The following is a 17,018-nucleotide window of genomic DNA, read 5'->3' on the forward strand; positions in this document are numbered from 1 at the left end:
AAATAAACTAATTAACTAATCACTAATCACCTTGTACTTTGATACGTGACAAAAAAATATATAAATATAAATATAAAATAATACAAATAAATCCAACAATAACATAATAATAAATAAATAAATAAATAACTTAACATATATTAGGAAAGCAGGAAGTGAACAAATGTAACAGTTACTGATTGTAAAAGTACCAGATGGAGGGGTAGGATTTAATAAGCTTTGCTTCTTCCTACTCCTTTTGGACATGTGGAACTGTGAACTGATTATGTTGCATTATTATTTAAATTTATATTTATTATTATATATTTTTATTATTTTATTATTATTTAATTATTGTGACATATTATTTAAATTATTTTATTATTAATTAAATTAATACATACAATTAGCTTAAATCTGCATGAAAAAACTACTAATAATAAAAAACTGCATGCACGGCGTTCATCCTTAGGTGCCTCATCAATGTAACGTTACTGACACCTAGTGGCCAGTGTAGAGTACTGCCGCTGTTTATAAATACGGAGAGACTCTCACTTTACCAACAAGAACAGAACACATGCGGTGAACATTCGCACAGGAGCTGCTGTCAGCCACTCTCTGCACTGCTAGTACTCAGCTAACCGTCAACGCTAGTCAGCTGACATGACTTACATCACGTCTCCAGGCACTGCTTCTTAAAGGGGCGCACACAGATACTGCATTACACTTCATATCACATCTTCCCAATGCCTTATATTTGTATTTCAGTTTATTTAGCCACGGAAATTATTAATTGAATAAATACGTACAATTAGCTTAAATCTGCATTAAAAAAACCCGAATAATAATAATCTGTTAAAACAGAAAATTTTTCATCGGTTCTGACACACTTTGCAAACTTTTAAGCTGTTTTCATCACTCGGTGCTTGAGCCTTAACTATTACTTGTGAGGATCAAAAATCCAATTATCTTTCGGGGGCTGGTGGCCTACCTTAGATGAATAGGCTCCTTGTATTATGTTTGCTTATCTTCTACTTATATATCTTGGTTGGATGTTTGAGCTTCACTGAGGAAGAATGATATATGATCCCGTCTTCACCCTCCTGAAGGGGGAAAGTTTCCAAGTGTTGCTCAAGTATGCAGTCCACACAAGTATGTTGTGAAAGCCCGGAGTCTTGAGTACAAAGAAATACAAAATGCATAAGGCGGCGGTTCTGCAGCTTCCTCTTCAAACACAGTCTGGCACCCATCGAGGGTTTAATTGCCGGTGTAAAAATAAATACCCAAGAAAAATGCATATTTTGTACTTTGCACAGCTAGCATGACTAGATCAACCATATCACGATGCATATTTACGAAAGGGGTGTCCAACATGTGGCCTGCAGGCCATTTGCTGCCCACAGGTCTTTGGTTTTTATTATTATCATTTAGCTCCACAAACCTTGCATGAAAAATTATATATGTATGAACATTACCAAAGAGGTTTACATTTTAAAATATGATTTAGCATAAAATAATATTTATTAAATATAATTAAATTAAATATAATTTTTGAAAAATTAAGATATAATGTTTATAATAATATTATGGGAATAAAGTAAATTTTACGAGACAAAAAAATAAATTTAAAATAAAAAATCAGCAAAAATTGAAAAACAACGATAATTGTACAATAGTCAAAATATGAAGAAAAAAAGTCAGATTTTAATTTGAAAAAGTCTTCATTTTATGAGAATAAACTTGTAATGTTATGATTAAAAATACATTATATCATTCTAGTATCATATTATTGAAATATATAAAAAAAGATTAGAAATAAACAAAATATAATCAAATCATTTTTGGAAAATTAAACTGGGAATAAAGCCATAATAATTCAAGAAGAAAATTTAGGAAGTTAATTTAGGAAAAAAGTTTAAATATTTGGATTTTTTTCAATGCAAAAATTGAAAAAAAAATTCATTCAAAAAATACACTTTTTCTTCTTCTTTCTTCTTGAAATATATATATATATATATATAAATAAATATAAATAAATATAAATAAATATAAATAAATATAAATAAATATAAATAAATATAAATAAATATAAATAAATATAAATAAATATAAATAAATATAAATAAATATAAATAATTATAAATATATATATTTAGCATACACAAAATATCAAAGTGTCCTTTGCATCCTTTCATTTTTCAGCACGTGAAAAATGTTTGGATACTCCTGGTTTAGGGCTGTACTGCAAAGATAGCAAAGCATGCTTATATCGTACAGCGGCTTTATAGCCTCACAGACATTCCAGGACCCCCCCCCTTAGTATCGGGGTCCCGCTGTTTTCAAAGCTGAAAGATTTCTAAAATAGGTGAAGAATATCAAAGTGGCCTCCCGCGTCTTTCAATTTTTCTTTATGTAGCCTTTGGCGAAAAAAAAGCGACAGGTCCCTGCATATTTTTTTAAAATGTGGCTGAAATTATAAGCGGCTTGCATGTGAGTAACCGTGTTTAACCCATAGCCTGTAATGAGATGGGCTGGAAGTCACATGCTAACATTAGATTAGAGACTGCATGGCCAAAATAGAAGCTCTGTGTTGCTGTTTGTGAGACTCTGAGTGGGAGGCGGGGTGCAGTCTTGGTGTGTTCCATCCTGGGCCTGCTGGTTTGGTTCAGGGTGGAGCTGACTAGGGAAATGACAGATGGGTGTGCATGGCTTTAATTATATGCGGCTGTGTGAAGGTGAACTAAGTACAAGGTGGAGAAGGCCAAGTTTGGTAAGTTGTCACAAAAAACTGCGCAATACACGGAAAGCCAAAACCTTTCGTTCATCTTTACATTGGTTTACGGTTATGCTTTTACATACAGAAAATGATTCCAAATGCATAAACATAATGAATGAAAAATATAGCTGGTCATTTGCTTAATTGTTATTATCATCTGGCTCCACACATGGAAAATTATATATGTATGAACATTAACATAAAGGTTTACAATTTAAAATATGATATAGCATAAAATAATAATTATTCATTATAATTAAATTAAATATATATTTTTGAAAAAATAGGATATTATGTTTATAATAATAACATGGGAATAAAATAAATTTTACGAGATTACGAGACAAAAATTTTTATTTAAAATAAAAAATCAACAGAAATGTAAAAACAACGGTAATTTAACAAGAATAAATTCAAAATATGAAGAAAAAAAAGTCAGATCCCAATGTGAAAAAGTCTTCAATTTATGCAAATAAACTTGTAATGTTATGATTAAAAATTAATTATATAATTCTAGCATATACTTGAAATATAAAAAAGATGATAATTAAACAAAACATAATCAAATAATTTTTGGAAGATTAAGCTGGGAATAAAGTCATAATAATCCAAGAAGAAAATTTCGCAAGTTAATTTAGTCATGATGTGCTATATAAAATTTATATATATATTTATATATAAAAAATAAAAAAATAAAACAAAAAAACAACAACAAACTTAAGCTATATTAGGAAAGCAGGAAGTGAACAACCTAACCTAACCCGAACTCAAAGGATCAAGGATCAAAAAAATTAAAAAAATTAAAAAATTAAAAAAAAATTAAATTTAAAAAATTAAAAAAATTTAAAAAAATTTAAAAAATTAAAAAAATTAAAAAAATTTAAAAAATTTAATTTAAACTATATTAGGAAAGCAGGAAGTGAACAAATGTAACAGTTACTGATTGTAAAAGTACCAGATGGAGGGGTAGGATTTAATAAGCTTTGCTTCTTCCTACTCCTTTTGGACATGTGGAACTGTGAACTGATTATGTGATGCATTCAATTGTAATCTGATGCATGTTCAAATGAAATAAAACCATTACCAATAATGACCGTCTAATTTTTCTTATGATTTTGTGTGTTTGTTGTCGCTGAATTACAACATGACAGCACAACATACTGTACTTCATTTTTTTCTGGCTGGGTGGGCTGTGTATCAAAATGCCTCAGGGTTGCCTGGAGGCAAATTATTGAAGTAAGATCAAAATAAGCGTGAAATTCCCCCATGTTCGCAGATAATGTTACTGATGATGCTGCTTATTCTGCAGGTCCACAGATCAGCTGTTTCCCTCCGAGCAATTTCACAATCAAGCAGGCCAGCTATGTGGATACGTACTGCTGGGACTCGCTTATGCATCACGAGTTTGATAACGATGGCAACTTTGAGGAGCGTTCACTGTGGGTACACAAAGTGAGTAGATTTCGTTTTTTTTATCGTAGCTGTTTCACTGGGCAGCAGATGTTGAGAACTATCTTTTCTCTGTCACTCTCGTCTAGATGTTTCCATACTCTCTCCTGGCTATGGCATTGTTAATGTATCTCCCGGCACTCATCTGGCGCCAGCTTGTTGTGCCTTCACTCGGATCAGACCTGCTCTTCATAATTGATGAACTAGACAAGTCATACAACCGATCGATTCGCCTGGCCCAGAACATTCTGGATATGCGCCAGGCTACCAAGAACCCGCTTACATTTCAGGCAGAGCTGCAGAGGTAAGGATGATCACATTTTGGCTTCTTTCGTGGTTATAATGTAACTTATGTCACAAAATAAACAGACACAGGTGGAAATACAGACATCGACATACCCAAAATGGACAAAAATACAGCAGGTTGTCGGTTTACGGAGTTGGACTTGTTGGTGTAACTGCGTTAGTTAGCAAAAGCCTTCTGAGTCAACCGCTGATGACATCACGGACATGTGATTGAGCTAGTTGCCATTTTGTTAGCAAGCTAATAAGCTGATGTTTTGTAATCAAAATATGTTACAAACACAGCGAACTGAGGCAAAATTTGGCACACATTTTTGACGTAAATCAAAAAACATGCTAACCAGGTTGTACGCTAACTAACTGAGTCAACCACTGATTGAGCTGGTTTCCATTTTGTTAGCAAGCTAATAAGCTGCTAACAATTATGTTGTGTGATAAAAAAAATATGTTAAAAATACAATAACAAACACAGAAAACTGAGGCAAAATTTGGCAGAAATTTTCGACGTAAATCAAAAAACATGCTAACCAGTTTGTACGCTAACTAACTGTAACTGTGTTAGTTAGCAAAAGCCTTCTGATTCAATCACTGATTGAGCTTGTTTCCATTTTGTTAGCAAACTAATAAGCTGCTAAAAATTATGTTGTGTGATAAAAAAATATGTTAAAAATACAATAACAAACACAGAAAACTGAGGCAAAATTTGGTAGAAATTTTTGACGTAAATCAAAAAACATGCTAACCAGGTTGTACGCTAACTAACTGTAACTGCGTTAGTTAGCAAAAGCCTTTCGAGTCAACCACTGATTGAGCTGGTTTACGTTTTGTTAGCAAGCTAATAAGCTGCTAACAATTATGATGTGTGATAAAAATATGTTACAAACACAATAACAAACATAGCAAACTGAGGCACAATTTGGCACAAATTTTCGACGTAAATCAAAAACATGCTAACCAGGGTGTACGCTAACTAAGGTTCCACACTACTGTAAATAGGGAGTTGATCTCTTATTGGCAAAATGTTCCCAAATAGTAAACTTTAACAGTTTGTTTACCGAGTATACACGTGTGATGCCCTACTGAACCCTGGATATCGTAATTAAAACAGTTTAAAAGAGGTAATTACGGACAATTTTTTGTATACTCGTGAAGTGGTAGCTTGGTTAGCGTATGCCCCGGTTAGCATGTTTTTGTCAGTTGATATCTAAAATTTAGCCTTTGTTTGTTGTGTTATTAATGCAGTGCGTGAGTCCAGCTGTGTTTTTAATCACAAAGCGTCCTGTTAGCATCTTTAGCTTGCTAACAAAATGTCAACCCAAATGTGTCGCCTGTCTATGATGTCATCAGCAGTTCAAAAACACTTTTGTACAGTTCTAAACAATAGTTTTATATGGATTATACAACATTAAATGCAATTAGTGATAGATAGCATAGATTCAAGGTTATTTAAGGTTATGTTTACCTTCATTGAAGAAGGTGGTCTTCATTGTGAGGTTAATTTGCTCAGCAGGTCTGATCTAGGTGATAAAAATAGAATATAATTGCATCTGTATGACCTTAAGTAAAAACTACATGGTACTGATTATGGACTCTTCTTGTTTGATTGCAGAGCCAAGAGAAAGAGATACTTTGAATACCCCCTACTGGAAAGATACATGCGATGCAAGCAAAACTCCTACTTCCTCGTGAGCATGCTTTTTTTGCGAGGATTCCTCCTGCTGACCTTCATGACGGCGGCCTGCCTTTATCTCGCCTACTTCCACCTTTCCGCCTTCCTTCAAGACGAATTCAGCTGTTTCGTGCGTAGCGGCATGCTTCGGGATCAGAACTGGGTTCCTGAGCTGGTTCAGTGTAAAATGATTGGACAGTTGGTCTTTCAGGTGATCAGCGTGGCCAACGGTGCCATCTATGTCCTGTTGGCGCCAATTGTCGTCTTCAGTCTCGTTCGACTCTTCGTTTGGGACACAACGTTCATGTCTGTATATGAGGTGCTTCCAGCGTTGGATGTCACCAACCAACGCGGGCTAGGATGTGCCCTGAATGATCTCAATGTGCTCATGCTTTTCCTGCGGGCCAACGTTGCACACTTGAAGTCCTATGGGAAGGTTAGGGCTCTGTGCTCACTGGCACCTCCGCAGGTTGGGAAAACAACTGCAGGACAAGGACTGAACGCAATGCTGAGCCAAGAAGAGATTGAAGAACGGGAAGAAGCCGCGATGGAGTTGGCAGAGGAGGCGCGGGAAGCCAAGGAGGAAGGGAAGCTCAACCTTGTGGATATCATGACTATTCTGGGAGCCACGCATGGAAGCGTTGTGAACTGCAGTGAACAGAGGCCGATGGTGGAGGAGAATATGAGTTTTGGTACTGTTACACTAATTTACACACTCAAACGTATTCTGCTAGCGCTTATATTCACATACATCATTTGGGACGCACAGAAAATTATTAAGTGAATTAGAATCGTGGAGAACGTCATTTATTTCACTTCCGTTCCATTCCATATTTGATCCCCTGCTGATTTTGTAAGTTCACCCCCTTACAAAGACATGAACAGTCCATCATTTTATGATGGGATTAATGAAACAAAGAGAGATTATATTTGGTTTGGTGAAATAAGTATTTGATCCCCTGTCAACAAGCAAAATGTCCGATGTGACCACAAAGTACACACTCTTCAGCAAGAAGATTTGGTAAGATGGAGGCCAGAGACATGAAATACAAGATAACCTCATGAGGTAAGAGTGATTCTGGATCAGTCCACAAATCGCATTAATGATCTCAAGGGAGTTGGGAGCATAGTCGCCAACTCATTGTTTGGAAGCAGAGCGAAATTTAATAAAAACCGAAGACTGTACCAGACAACTTAAGTACATTAAAGGGCCAATGAATGGCACCCGTATATCCTAGAATCTTACATGAGAACCCCATGGCGTCATGGCCAGAACACACACAGAGCTGCACCTCGCTTGTGTTTGTGTACGTAGTACGTAGTTGAGAAGAAGGAAGAACACTATAAGCTACCACTTCCACACGGAATGTGAGGAGAACCTATTTTCTCGATGTCATGTTGGACATTAAGCGATGGCTGACTTCAGTCATCCATCCGTTTTCTATGCCGCTTGTCCTCAGTAGGGTTGAAGGTTATGCTGGAGACTATCCCAGCTGACTTTGGGTGAGAAGCGGTCGTACACCCTTGACTGGTCGCCAGCCAATCGCAGTGACTCGTGGGCAAAATATTACATATAACTTCAATATTTTTGGACCAATAGTCCTTAGAAAACCACAACATTCTTTCATTCATTCATTCATTTTCTATTGCTTTTTCCTCACGAGGGTCGCGGAGGTGCTGGAGCTTATCCCAGCTGTCTTTCAATATTTTTGGACCAATAGTCCTTAGACAACCACAACATTTATTTATTTCCTACCGCTTTTTCCTCACGAGGGTCGCGGGGGGTGCAGGAGCCTATCCCAGCTGTTTATCCCAGCCAATCGCAGTGACTCGTGACCAAAATAGTACATATAACTTGTCTTTGAATATTTTTGCACAAATAGTCCTTAATAAAAAATATTCAAATATATTATTTATTATATATATATATATTACATATTATTACATAAAAAAATATAATATTTAAAATACAATAAAGTGAACCGCGATGTAGAGAGGGGCGACTGTAGACCTAAAAAAATCCTTCATGAACTACAGGAAAACGTCATCTTTGTGATTGCCAGCAAGAATCTCTCCACTTTAGCTGTGTTATGCTTGGGGATCAAATACTTATTCCACACAGTGAATGTAGAAGAGATGGATCTGTGGTCAATTCCATTCCAAGCCCTAACTGCATTCTCTGTCTCTTCGCAGAGCCAAACCACCTGGGGTACCATGAGTTGAAGGAGACTGCACCATTTAGTCATTACTAGGCTTTCCTATGGACTGAATCAATGCGATAACATGGTGGGGGCGGGGAGGAAGTCTTTGGGACTCTCTAAAGTAAATACCCATTAGTGCTACGCCCACAAAGAGTGTTGACACACATTTATGGTATCCTCAGTCTCAAGACATTTCTGTGAGACATTATATTGATCAGCCCAGTTGCTGTGCCAAGAAGAAAAAGTCTTTTGTCGTAGTTTTTTTTTTTGTGTGTGTTTTACAAGTATTCACAGGAAATTGGAAAGTTGAGCATCAGTGTCCCGTAGGTACGAGACCACACAGAACAACTCTAGTCATATCTCCATCTTATTCCAAAAGATGATTTCTCTGGGTCACTGCTAGGGCCAGTGTAAGTAGAATAGCATAAACCTATGTAGCGGTATTGGATTTATTTTCTTTTTTATTATATTACTACGCAATCTGCTAATATAAGTCTTTCTGTTAATTTAAAATATGTAAATCATCTGTTCTAAATAAATGACATTTGTCTAAATACTGTGTGCATTGTCTTAAGAACATCTCTCTCTTCAATTGCCATTGTTTTGCTATTCACCCCACTGCAAGTATTGAGGCCAGTATTCCCTGAACCTGCTAACTAAAAACCTTATAAGGAGAAAACAAAATTTGAGGTTAGCTTTTTTTTTTTATTATCGCCATACCATAAAAAAATGTTCATTCATTCATTTATTTTCTACTGCTTATCCTCACCAATCAGCCAATCACAGGGCACATATAAACAAACAACCATTCACACTCACATTCATACCTATGGACAATTTGGAGTTGCTAATTAACCTAGCATGTTTTTGGAATGTGGGAGGAAACCGGAGTACCCGGAGAAAACCCACGCATGCACGGGAGAGAACATGCTAACTCCACACAGAGATGGGTGGGATTGAACTCGGGTCTCCTAGCTGTGAGGTTCGTGCGCTAACCACTCAACTGCCGTGCAGCCCAGTAATAAAATTATTTTTATATTAAAAAATTTAATAAAAATGTATAAACTAATAGAAATCAAAATACATCTAAATTAATATTTTAAGTAATTTTTTAAATTATTATATATATATATTGTCAATGTTTTTTGTACATTTATTTTGGGGCAATATTCATTCATTCATTTTCTACCGCTTAACCTCATGAGGGTCGCGGGGGTGCTGGAGCCTATCTCAGCTGTCTTCAGACAAGAAGCAGGGTACACCCTGGACTGGTGGCCAGCCAGCCAATCACAGGGCACATATAGACAAACAACCATTCATACTCACATTCATACCTATGGACAATTTGGAGTCGCCAATTAACCTAGCATGTTTTTGGAATGTGGGAGGAAACCGGAGTACCCGGAGAAAACCCACGCATGCACAGGGGAGAACACGCAAACTCCACACAGAGATGGCCGAGGGTCTGCGCGCTAACCACTTGAACACCGTGCAGCAGCCCTTTGTACAATGTTATGTCTGTGAAAAGTAGTAGCAAATAAACGTACCAAAATCAGTGACTCCATAACTATAGCCTATCTTCCTGCTTTGTGTGCTGGTGTGTGTGGGGGTGGGGCGTGGGGGTGGCTTCCCATGCTCATTAACCAGCGTGACGGCGGTGGACACGAGTTGAGAATTACGACTACAGCAACACATCAACATCGGTAGGGTAAAACTCACAGCGGTCTGAACCCAGCTCACATTCCCTATTGATGAGTCAACATTTAACGATTGATTGATTTGAACTCATTTATTTTTAATGTGTATCATTTGTACAATCTCGAGAAAAAAAAAAAATGTAGTGATCCCAGGCTTGTGTGATCCATGTAATCGAGCCATCCTCAATCTTCAGGCCAGAGTGAGCTGCTGTGAGGCTCTTTGTAATTACTAAGCAGCAGGGATCTGGTGCAAATGCTTGGAAAGAGCAGGGAAATATAATAGAAATGAGACGTAAACCTTGCCAAGCGTGGAAGAAGGTTTACTCGGGGTGTGGATTGTAGGCACACCAAATTATAGCATAATTAACACGGCTGCAGAAAGTTGTTTGCTTTTGTGTACTGCCTGTGAAAAGAGCAAATGAAGAGCAATTTGGATGTTGCTTACTCAAAATATCCACTTTAAGCGGCGTGATTAAGGAAAAACCCAGCATTGAATTCAATAGAGAAGATGGAGATGAATGTTGCTGAATATGCTCCAATTTGCATCTACTTCATGTATCAACAATGCAGTGTTTTGTGCAATATCATACGCTATGAAATAGGACTTGACTGGCGGAACAACAGGCTTTTATATAATAACTCAACTCAACCCCCCCCCCCCCCCCCCCGTCGTCACTTCCTGTCCACATGTCGGGAACACATTTATAGCAACACACACAAGCATGAGTCTTAAATGGCTTATTTTGTCTAATTAAGGCTACTGTTTTGAGTATTATGACTGTAAAGGTGAATATAGGGGTGTTACCTCATATCTAGAGTGCTCTAAATAATGTTAATGGTGAATATAGGGTTGTTACTTCATGTCTAGAGGCCTCTAAATGTAATGTTAAAGCTGTATTTAAAAGGTCGTAAACAGGTTTTCTATGCTCCGTCATATCATGTGATCAACCCGGACAAGGAGCTATAAAAACATGGGCGTCCAATGTGCGGCTCAGGGGCCATTTGCGGTGTGTGGCTTGTTTGTTTTGGCCCCGTGGCACTTTATAGAAAAATGAAATAAAACACAAAAAAATCAGCAAAAGGCATAATGTAACGTGAAAGGTTGAAATGTTGACATTAGGTCATTTGAATAGAGTGTAAAGGTGAATATAGGGGTGTTACTTCATATCTAGAGTGCTCTAAATAATGTTAAAGCTGTATTTAAAAAGGTCGTAAACAGGTTTTCTATGCTCCGTCACATCATGTGATCAACCCGGACAAGAAGCTATAAAAACATGGGTGTTCAATGTGCGGCTCTGGGGCCATTTGCGATGTGTGGCTTGTTTGTTTTGGCCCCGTGGTATTTTATAGAAATGAAATAAAACACAAAAAAAATCAACAAAAGGCATAATATAACGAGAAAGGTTGAAATGTTGACATTAGGTCATTTGAATACATTTCTTTGAATTAAATGTGAGCCCATCTGCTAAAAAAAAACATGAAAACGTTCCATTAAATCCACCAAGGAATTGCTCAAAAGAAACAAGTCATAGTCTGAATCTTAATCGGAGATCTGATATCCTGTACTGTGATTTAAAAATGTCTATGCAGGCAAGAAAACCCGGTTATCTTTTGTTCAACGACTACATGTGCTGTTGTTTTTGAAAGTGCAGCCCCAAGAACTGCTAGCATAGCAGTATGTGGAGTACAATTACAGAACAGATTGAGCTATTGATCATTACACATTCTCTATAGTCTTTTTTAAAAAAAAATGTTCAATACCGGACGTGAAAACACACGAATACAAAGTTATCCAAGGAGTCCACCATAGTAATAAGCATAGTGGGGAATTATGGGAATGATGAAGGAACAGGAGGATCTGAGCGGATGCCAAGTGGGTCAGAGAACTATTGGGATGTTAGATTATATGAAATCTTGAAAATGAGTGAGACGTAATGTAATATGAAGCCGCAGAAGAGCAGGTATAATTTGATCTGTGGGGGAGGTTGATGAGTCTGAATCCTGAATTGGTTGAAGCTAATTTAAGAGTTTTATAAAAGGAGGAATACGATATAATTAAAGCAGATCTATTCTGTCTTATCTATTATACCGTAGTTACTGACTGATGTACATTGCTGACATATGCGGTGTCGTCATTGTGTGGCTGTTATTTTCTCTTGACTCTTCGCTCTTCTGAGCTGGCTAGTGTAGAAATCCTCCCCCTGAGGACTCTAAGTGGGTTTCGAATAGAGGATAAGGGAATCAAAGAACCAAATTATAGAATAAGAACCAGATTGTTTGTTCCTGACAACAATACCTAATACAGACATCCGGGCTTATCTGCAGTCCCTGTATACCTACTAGTAAGCAGGTCTTATTACAGCGCAGCTGCAAAAAAGCACCCTTCCTTTCTCTGCCCAGCCTTTTATACATTCGAGGCTGGAGTCCTGAGGCTGGAGTCCTGGACCAGTCAGGTTTCGCCACTTTCATGGTGTTTCTGCTTTCGTTTGTTCGCTGGGGCATCAAGGCATCTTTTCCTTTGCAGGGGCATCAAGGCATCTGGAACATTCTGCTTTTTCCTTTGTTGCAAAGCAAGCTGACATATGCGTACCCGGTGTTTCCACCTTAACTGTCAGATGTCACGTTAGTCCTCCTCCAAATACCTTGAAGGTATTTGCTCAATTTTGCTAGCTAAAGATAAAAAGCAAACACATAGTCTCACAAATACAGACAAAAGATACTTATACACGCACCCACATAAAAAAAAGGGACTAACGTGACAACTGACAGTCCAGATGCCTTGATGCCCCTGCATAGGAAAAGATGCCTTGATGCCCCTGCAAACAAAGGAAAGCAGAAACACCATGAAAGCGGTTCAAGCAAGGGCAGTAGCGAAAGCTGATTGGTCCAGGACTCCGGCCTCTTAAACAGTGTATAAAAGGCCGGGCAGGGAAAGGAAGGGTGATTTTTTGCAGCTGCGTTGTAAAAAGACCCGCTTACTTGTAGGTATACAGGGACTGCAGATAAGCAGTCCTCTATTATAGTCCTTATATTAGTCCTTATATTATATCCTCTATTTGAAACCCACATAGAGTCCTTAGGGGGAGGATTTCTACACGAGGCTCCACCGAAAAATGATATTAAGGTGCACTGTTCCACTTAACTCTATGTTCTCTACACATTCCTGTCACATGATCTGTGCCGAGCTTTTATCAAATGCACTTCTGTGGCCTTTTGAGGATTTACATAATTGCCAATTGTTGTTGGGGGTGTTCGGGTTTATAAAAAACATCTTTAGCACTTGTTTTTCTGATGTTTTGCTACTTTACATTCAAGTTATTGCTCAGGGAAGGAGCCATGGATGATGAGGTGTCTCCCCTTTTCGGGTCAGCCGACTAGAAGTGTCAAATCTTTTTCAGTCAAGTCAAGTCAGTGAATCTGAATGAAAAAATGAAGACAGCCGGGGGGAAAAAAAACAACAGCTTGAAACACATACCCACCGTTTGCCCGTGAGCCTCATCGTTCGCTTTGCATCTCGAATAGATGCAGCTCATCGAGTGAGAAATCAATTTTGCTGAGTTGTTGAGGGGAGTCCATCGTTAATCACGCCAAATGTGGGTGACGTCAAGTGCCATTACAGCTGCATCTTCGACAAATCAATACAACCTGAATGGACGGGGCTTCGAGACAAACTTCTGCAGGAAAAGATGTTGCTATCTAGGATGTGCATATTCGGGGGGGGGGGGATCTAAAATGAGAGGCTAAACCTATTTTAAAATACCCAGACGCCCAAGGCTGTTGAGTCTGAGCCTGTGAAGGACTTCTTCTGCAGACAAGAGGCCTCTAGCCTCGAGGAGATAACCTTAGCAAGACTGTCACAATCTGTATCATAGCAGAAATACATATTTCTGGAAGGTCATAATTATTACTGATATTGGTATTAGGGTAGAATAAATGAACAGGAAGTGAAACAAACTAGCTTTTATTTCATGCATTATTATGGTGGTGGCTAAATATCAACAACAGCCATTTTTGATGATTTTGACTGATTTTTCAAGGCACACAGATTATTATTGTGTTCTTGGGCTATATAGATATGGTATATACCAAAAGAAAGATTAGACTCTCATCTCTCATCAGAAAAAAAGAGTTTGTTTCTACCTTTTTATGTTCTTTAGTAATCAGTAGTAGAACATAGGTAAGTTTTCCGCAAAATATCAATTCCAGACACAAATTTAGCCAAAATAGCTAAACAACGATACAGCCACAATATACAAAAAAAACACAAAAATGGTTGTTTTTCATGAGAATACATATTTTTTTTAAACACTGTGGATTATAATTGTCACATTCGCAATTAATTATAACTGATATTGGGATTAGGGTAGAATAAATGAAGAGGAATCGATGAGAAATAAACTACCATTTATTTCATGCATTATTATGGTGGTGGCTAAATATCAACAACTTATTCAATCCCAGCCATTTTTGATGATTTTGACTGATTTTTCAAGGCACACAGATTATTATTGTGTTCTTGGGCTATATAGATATGGTATATACCAAAAGAAAGATTAGACTCTCATCTTTCATCAAAAAAATATATCAATTCCAGACACAAATTTAGCCAAAATAGCTAAACAACGATGCCACAATATACAAAAACAACACAAAAATTTTTGTTTTGCATGAGAATACATATTTTTTGGGGATTATAATTGTCACATTTGCAACTAATTATAACTGATATTGGTATTAGGGTAGAATAAATGAACAGGAAGTGATGAGAAATAAACTACCAAAATAAACTTATTTCATGCATTATTATGGTGGTGGCTAAATATCAACAACTTATTCAATCCCAGCCATTTTTGATGATTTTTCAAGGCACACAGATTATTGTATTATTGGACTATATAGATATGGTATATACCAAAAGAAAGATTAGACGCTCATCTTTCATCGGAAAAAAATAGTTTTTATGTTATTTAGTAATCAGCAGTAGAACATAAGTAAGTTTTCCGCAAAATATCAATTCCAGACACAAATCTAGCCAAAATATCTAAACAACGATGCCACAATATACAAAAACAACACAAAAATGGTTGTTTTGCATGAGAATACATATTTTTTTTAACACTGTGGATTATAATTGTCACATTTGCAACTGAACAGTGTGTGCATGCTTCGAGTTTGCATGCGTGCTCGTGTTAAAAATTCCCTTCAATGTGCAACCTCGTTCACGTAACGCAGTTCCAAGCCTTTCCACTTCCTGGTTGCTGCATAGCGTCTTTGTATAAAGATGTTTAAATACATCTGATGTAGCAAATGAGTTAAACACAGTTAAAACACTTCTACTTTCGGTTTGCAACCTTTCATCCTTATGCGTCATCCTTGCTCTAACCGGGCTGAATAATCTCCCATTGTCAAATGATTCTTGGCAGATTCATTTTAGCACAGCAAACTGGGCCATCTAATTGGTTTGGATGACATTTGCTGGTGTTGAAGAAAGTAACACCACATGGTTCAAGAAATGCTTTGTGGTCTGGTGTTGTCAAGCACTATTGGCAAGGCTTTTTCTCAGCTGCTCGGTACGCTCTGTCCTTCATTTCGCACTCAGTTCTCACACACACACACACACACACATACACAAACACACACTGTGGCGCAGATGTGCGTCATGCCAGTAAGGCTAATTCTGCATTTTGCTTGAAGCAACCTAAATTGAACGATAGCCTTCATTTCCAATCAGATCTACTTACCCTGCACAGCCAGGTCAATTGTCAACCTTGTTTGCTGGAAATGTCATTGCTAAACAGTCACCTGACAACCAGATTGACTCCGACAAAGATGAGAGGGAATCCGACATGTGTGATTGCTGCCCAGCTGTTCAATTCCGATCTAGAAGTTGACAACTTTGATGGATTAAAATAAAAAAATACAGTGAGTATATTGTTAAACAGTATGTAGAATTAATCTGTTTAAAAAGGACTGAATTGCTTTATCTAGTTTAAAACGCAGTCATTTAATGACTGCCATTATCATTTAGCGACCGTTTACCGAATACAGTATCAAACCAGACCCCCCCCCCCCCCACATGTAAAATATATTCTTCCAACATAAAAATAGATTTCTGAATAGAAATAAAATATATATTTTTTTTACAGTAAATTAAATTGTTGAGTGGTTAGCGCACAGGCCACAGAGTGAGGAGACACGGGTTCGATTCCATTCTCGGCCATCTCTGTGTGGAGTTTGCATGCGTGGGTTTTCGCTTCCTCCCACATTCCAAAAACATGCTAGGTTAATTGGCGACTCCAAATTGTCCATAGGTATGAATGTGAGTGTGAATGGTTGTTTGTCTATATGTGCCCTGTGATTGGCTGGCCACCAATCAAGGGTGTACCCTGCCTCTTGCCTGAAGACAGCTGGGATAGGCTCCAGCACTCCCCGCGACCCTCGTGAGGATAAACGGTAGAAAATGAATGAATTAATAAATATTATATATACACTATACGTATTTACCACTTCCACACAGAATGAGAGGAGAAGTGTTTTTTTTTACTCTTAGGGTGTTGTCTAGGTTGGCTATATGTGCCCTGTGATTGGCTGGCCACCAATCAAGGGTGTACACTGCCTCTTGCCTGACGACAGCTGGTATGGGGGGGGGGGGGGGGGGGATGTTGCAAGAACCTTCAGCGCTTTGGCATCAACTCGAAAGCAACAATACCACAAGGACTGTCAAGCACATACTTGGAAGCATTAAGAGGTTTGTTTGTGGTTCTTCATCTACAAAAAAACTCACAGTCATATGTGTTTTTAATTAATATTAATCTTAATAAAATATAATATATATATATATACTGTATAATATACATACTATTCTGCATGACAGTTGTACTAAGTAATCTTTCCCAGTGATCCAGGTCACATATGAGCAAAAAAAACAACAAGAAAATGTACCT

General features: G+C 37.5%; 1 protein-coding gene across 2 annotated transcripts in view; it reads left to right on the forward strand.

Annotated features, from left to right (window-relative positions):
- The window catches only part of panx3 (pannexin 3), a 76,372-nt gene extending 67,460 nt beyond the window's left edge, over positions 1 to 8,912 (forward strand). Inside the window, exons 2-5 of one of the 2 annotated variants that reach the window (XM_058086781.1) lie at positions 4,065 to 4,207; positions 4,294 to 4,508; positions 6,117 to 6,868; positions 8,370 to 8,912. In XM_058086781.1, the coding sequence (XP_057942764.1) occupies positions 4,065 to 4,207; positions 4,294 to 4,508; positions 6,117 to 6,868; positions 8,370 to 8,428 (1,169 nt within the window). In that variant the 3' untranslated portion in view covers positions 8,429 to 8,912. Of the gene's footprint in view, positions 1 to 4,064; positions 4,208 to 4,293; positions 4,509 to 6,116 lie in introns of both variants that reach the window. The other variant, XM_058086782.1, reaches the window with a different exon arrangement.
- Positions 8,913 to 17,018: the final 8,106 nt, after the last annotated feature.

Source organism: Doryrhamphus excisus, chromosome 11 (genome assembly GCF_030265055.1).
Source record: "Doryrhamphus excisus isolate RoL2022-K1 chromosome 11, RoL_Dexc_1.0, whole genome shotgun sequence".
Lineage (NCBI taxonomy): Eukaryota > Metazoa > Chordata > Actinopteri > Syngnathiformes > Syngnathidae > Doryrhamphus > Doryrhamphus excisus.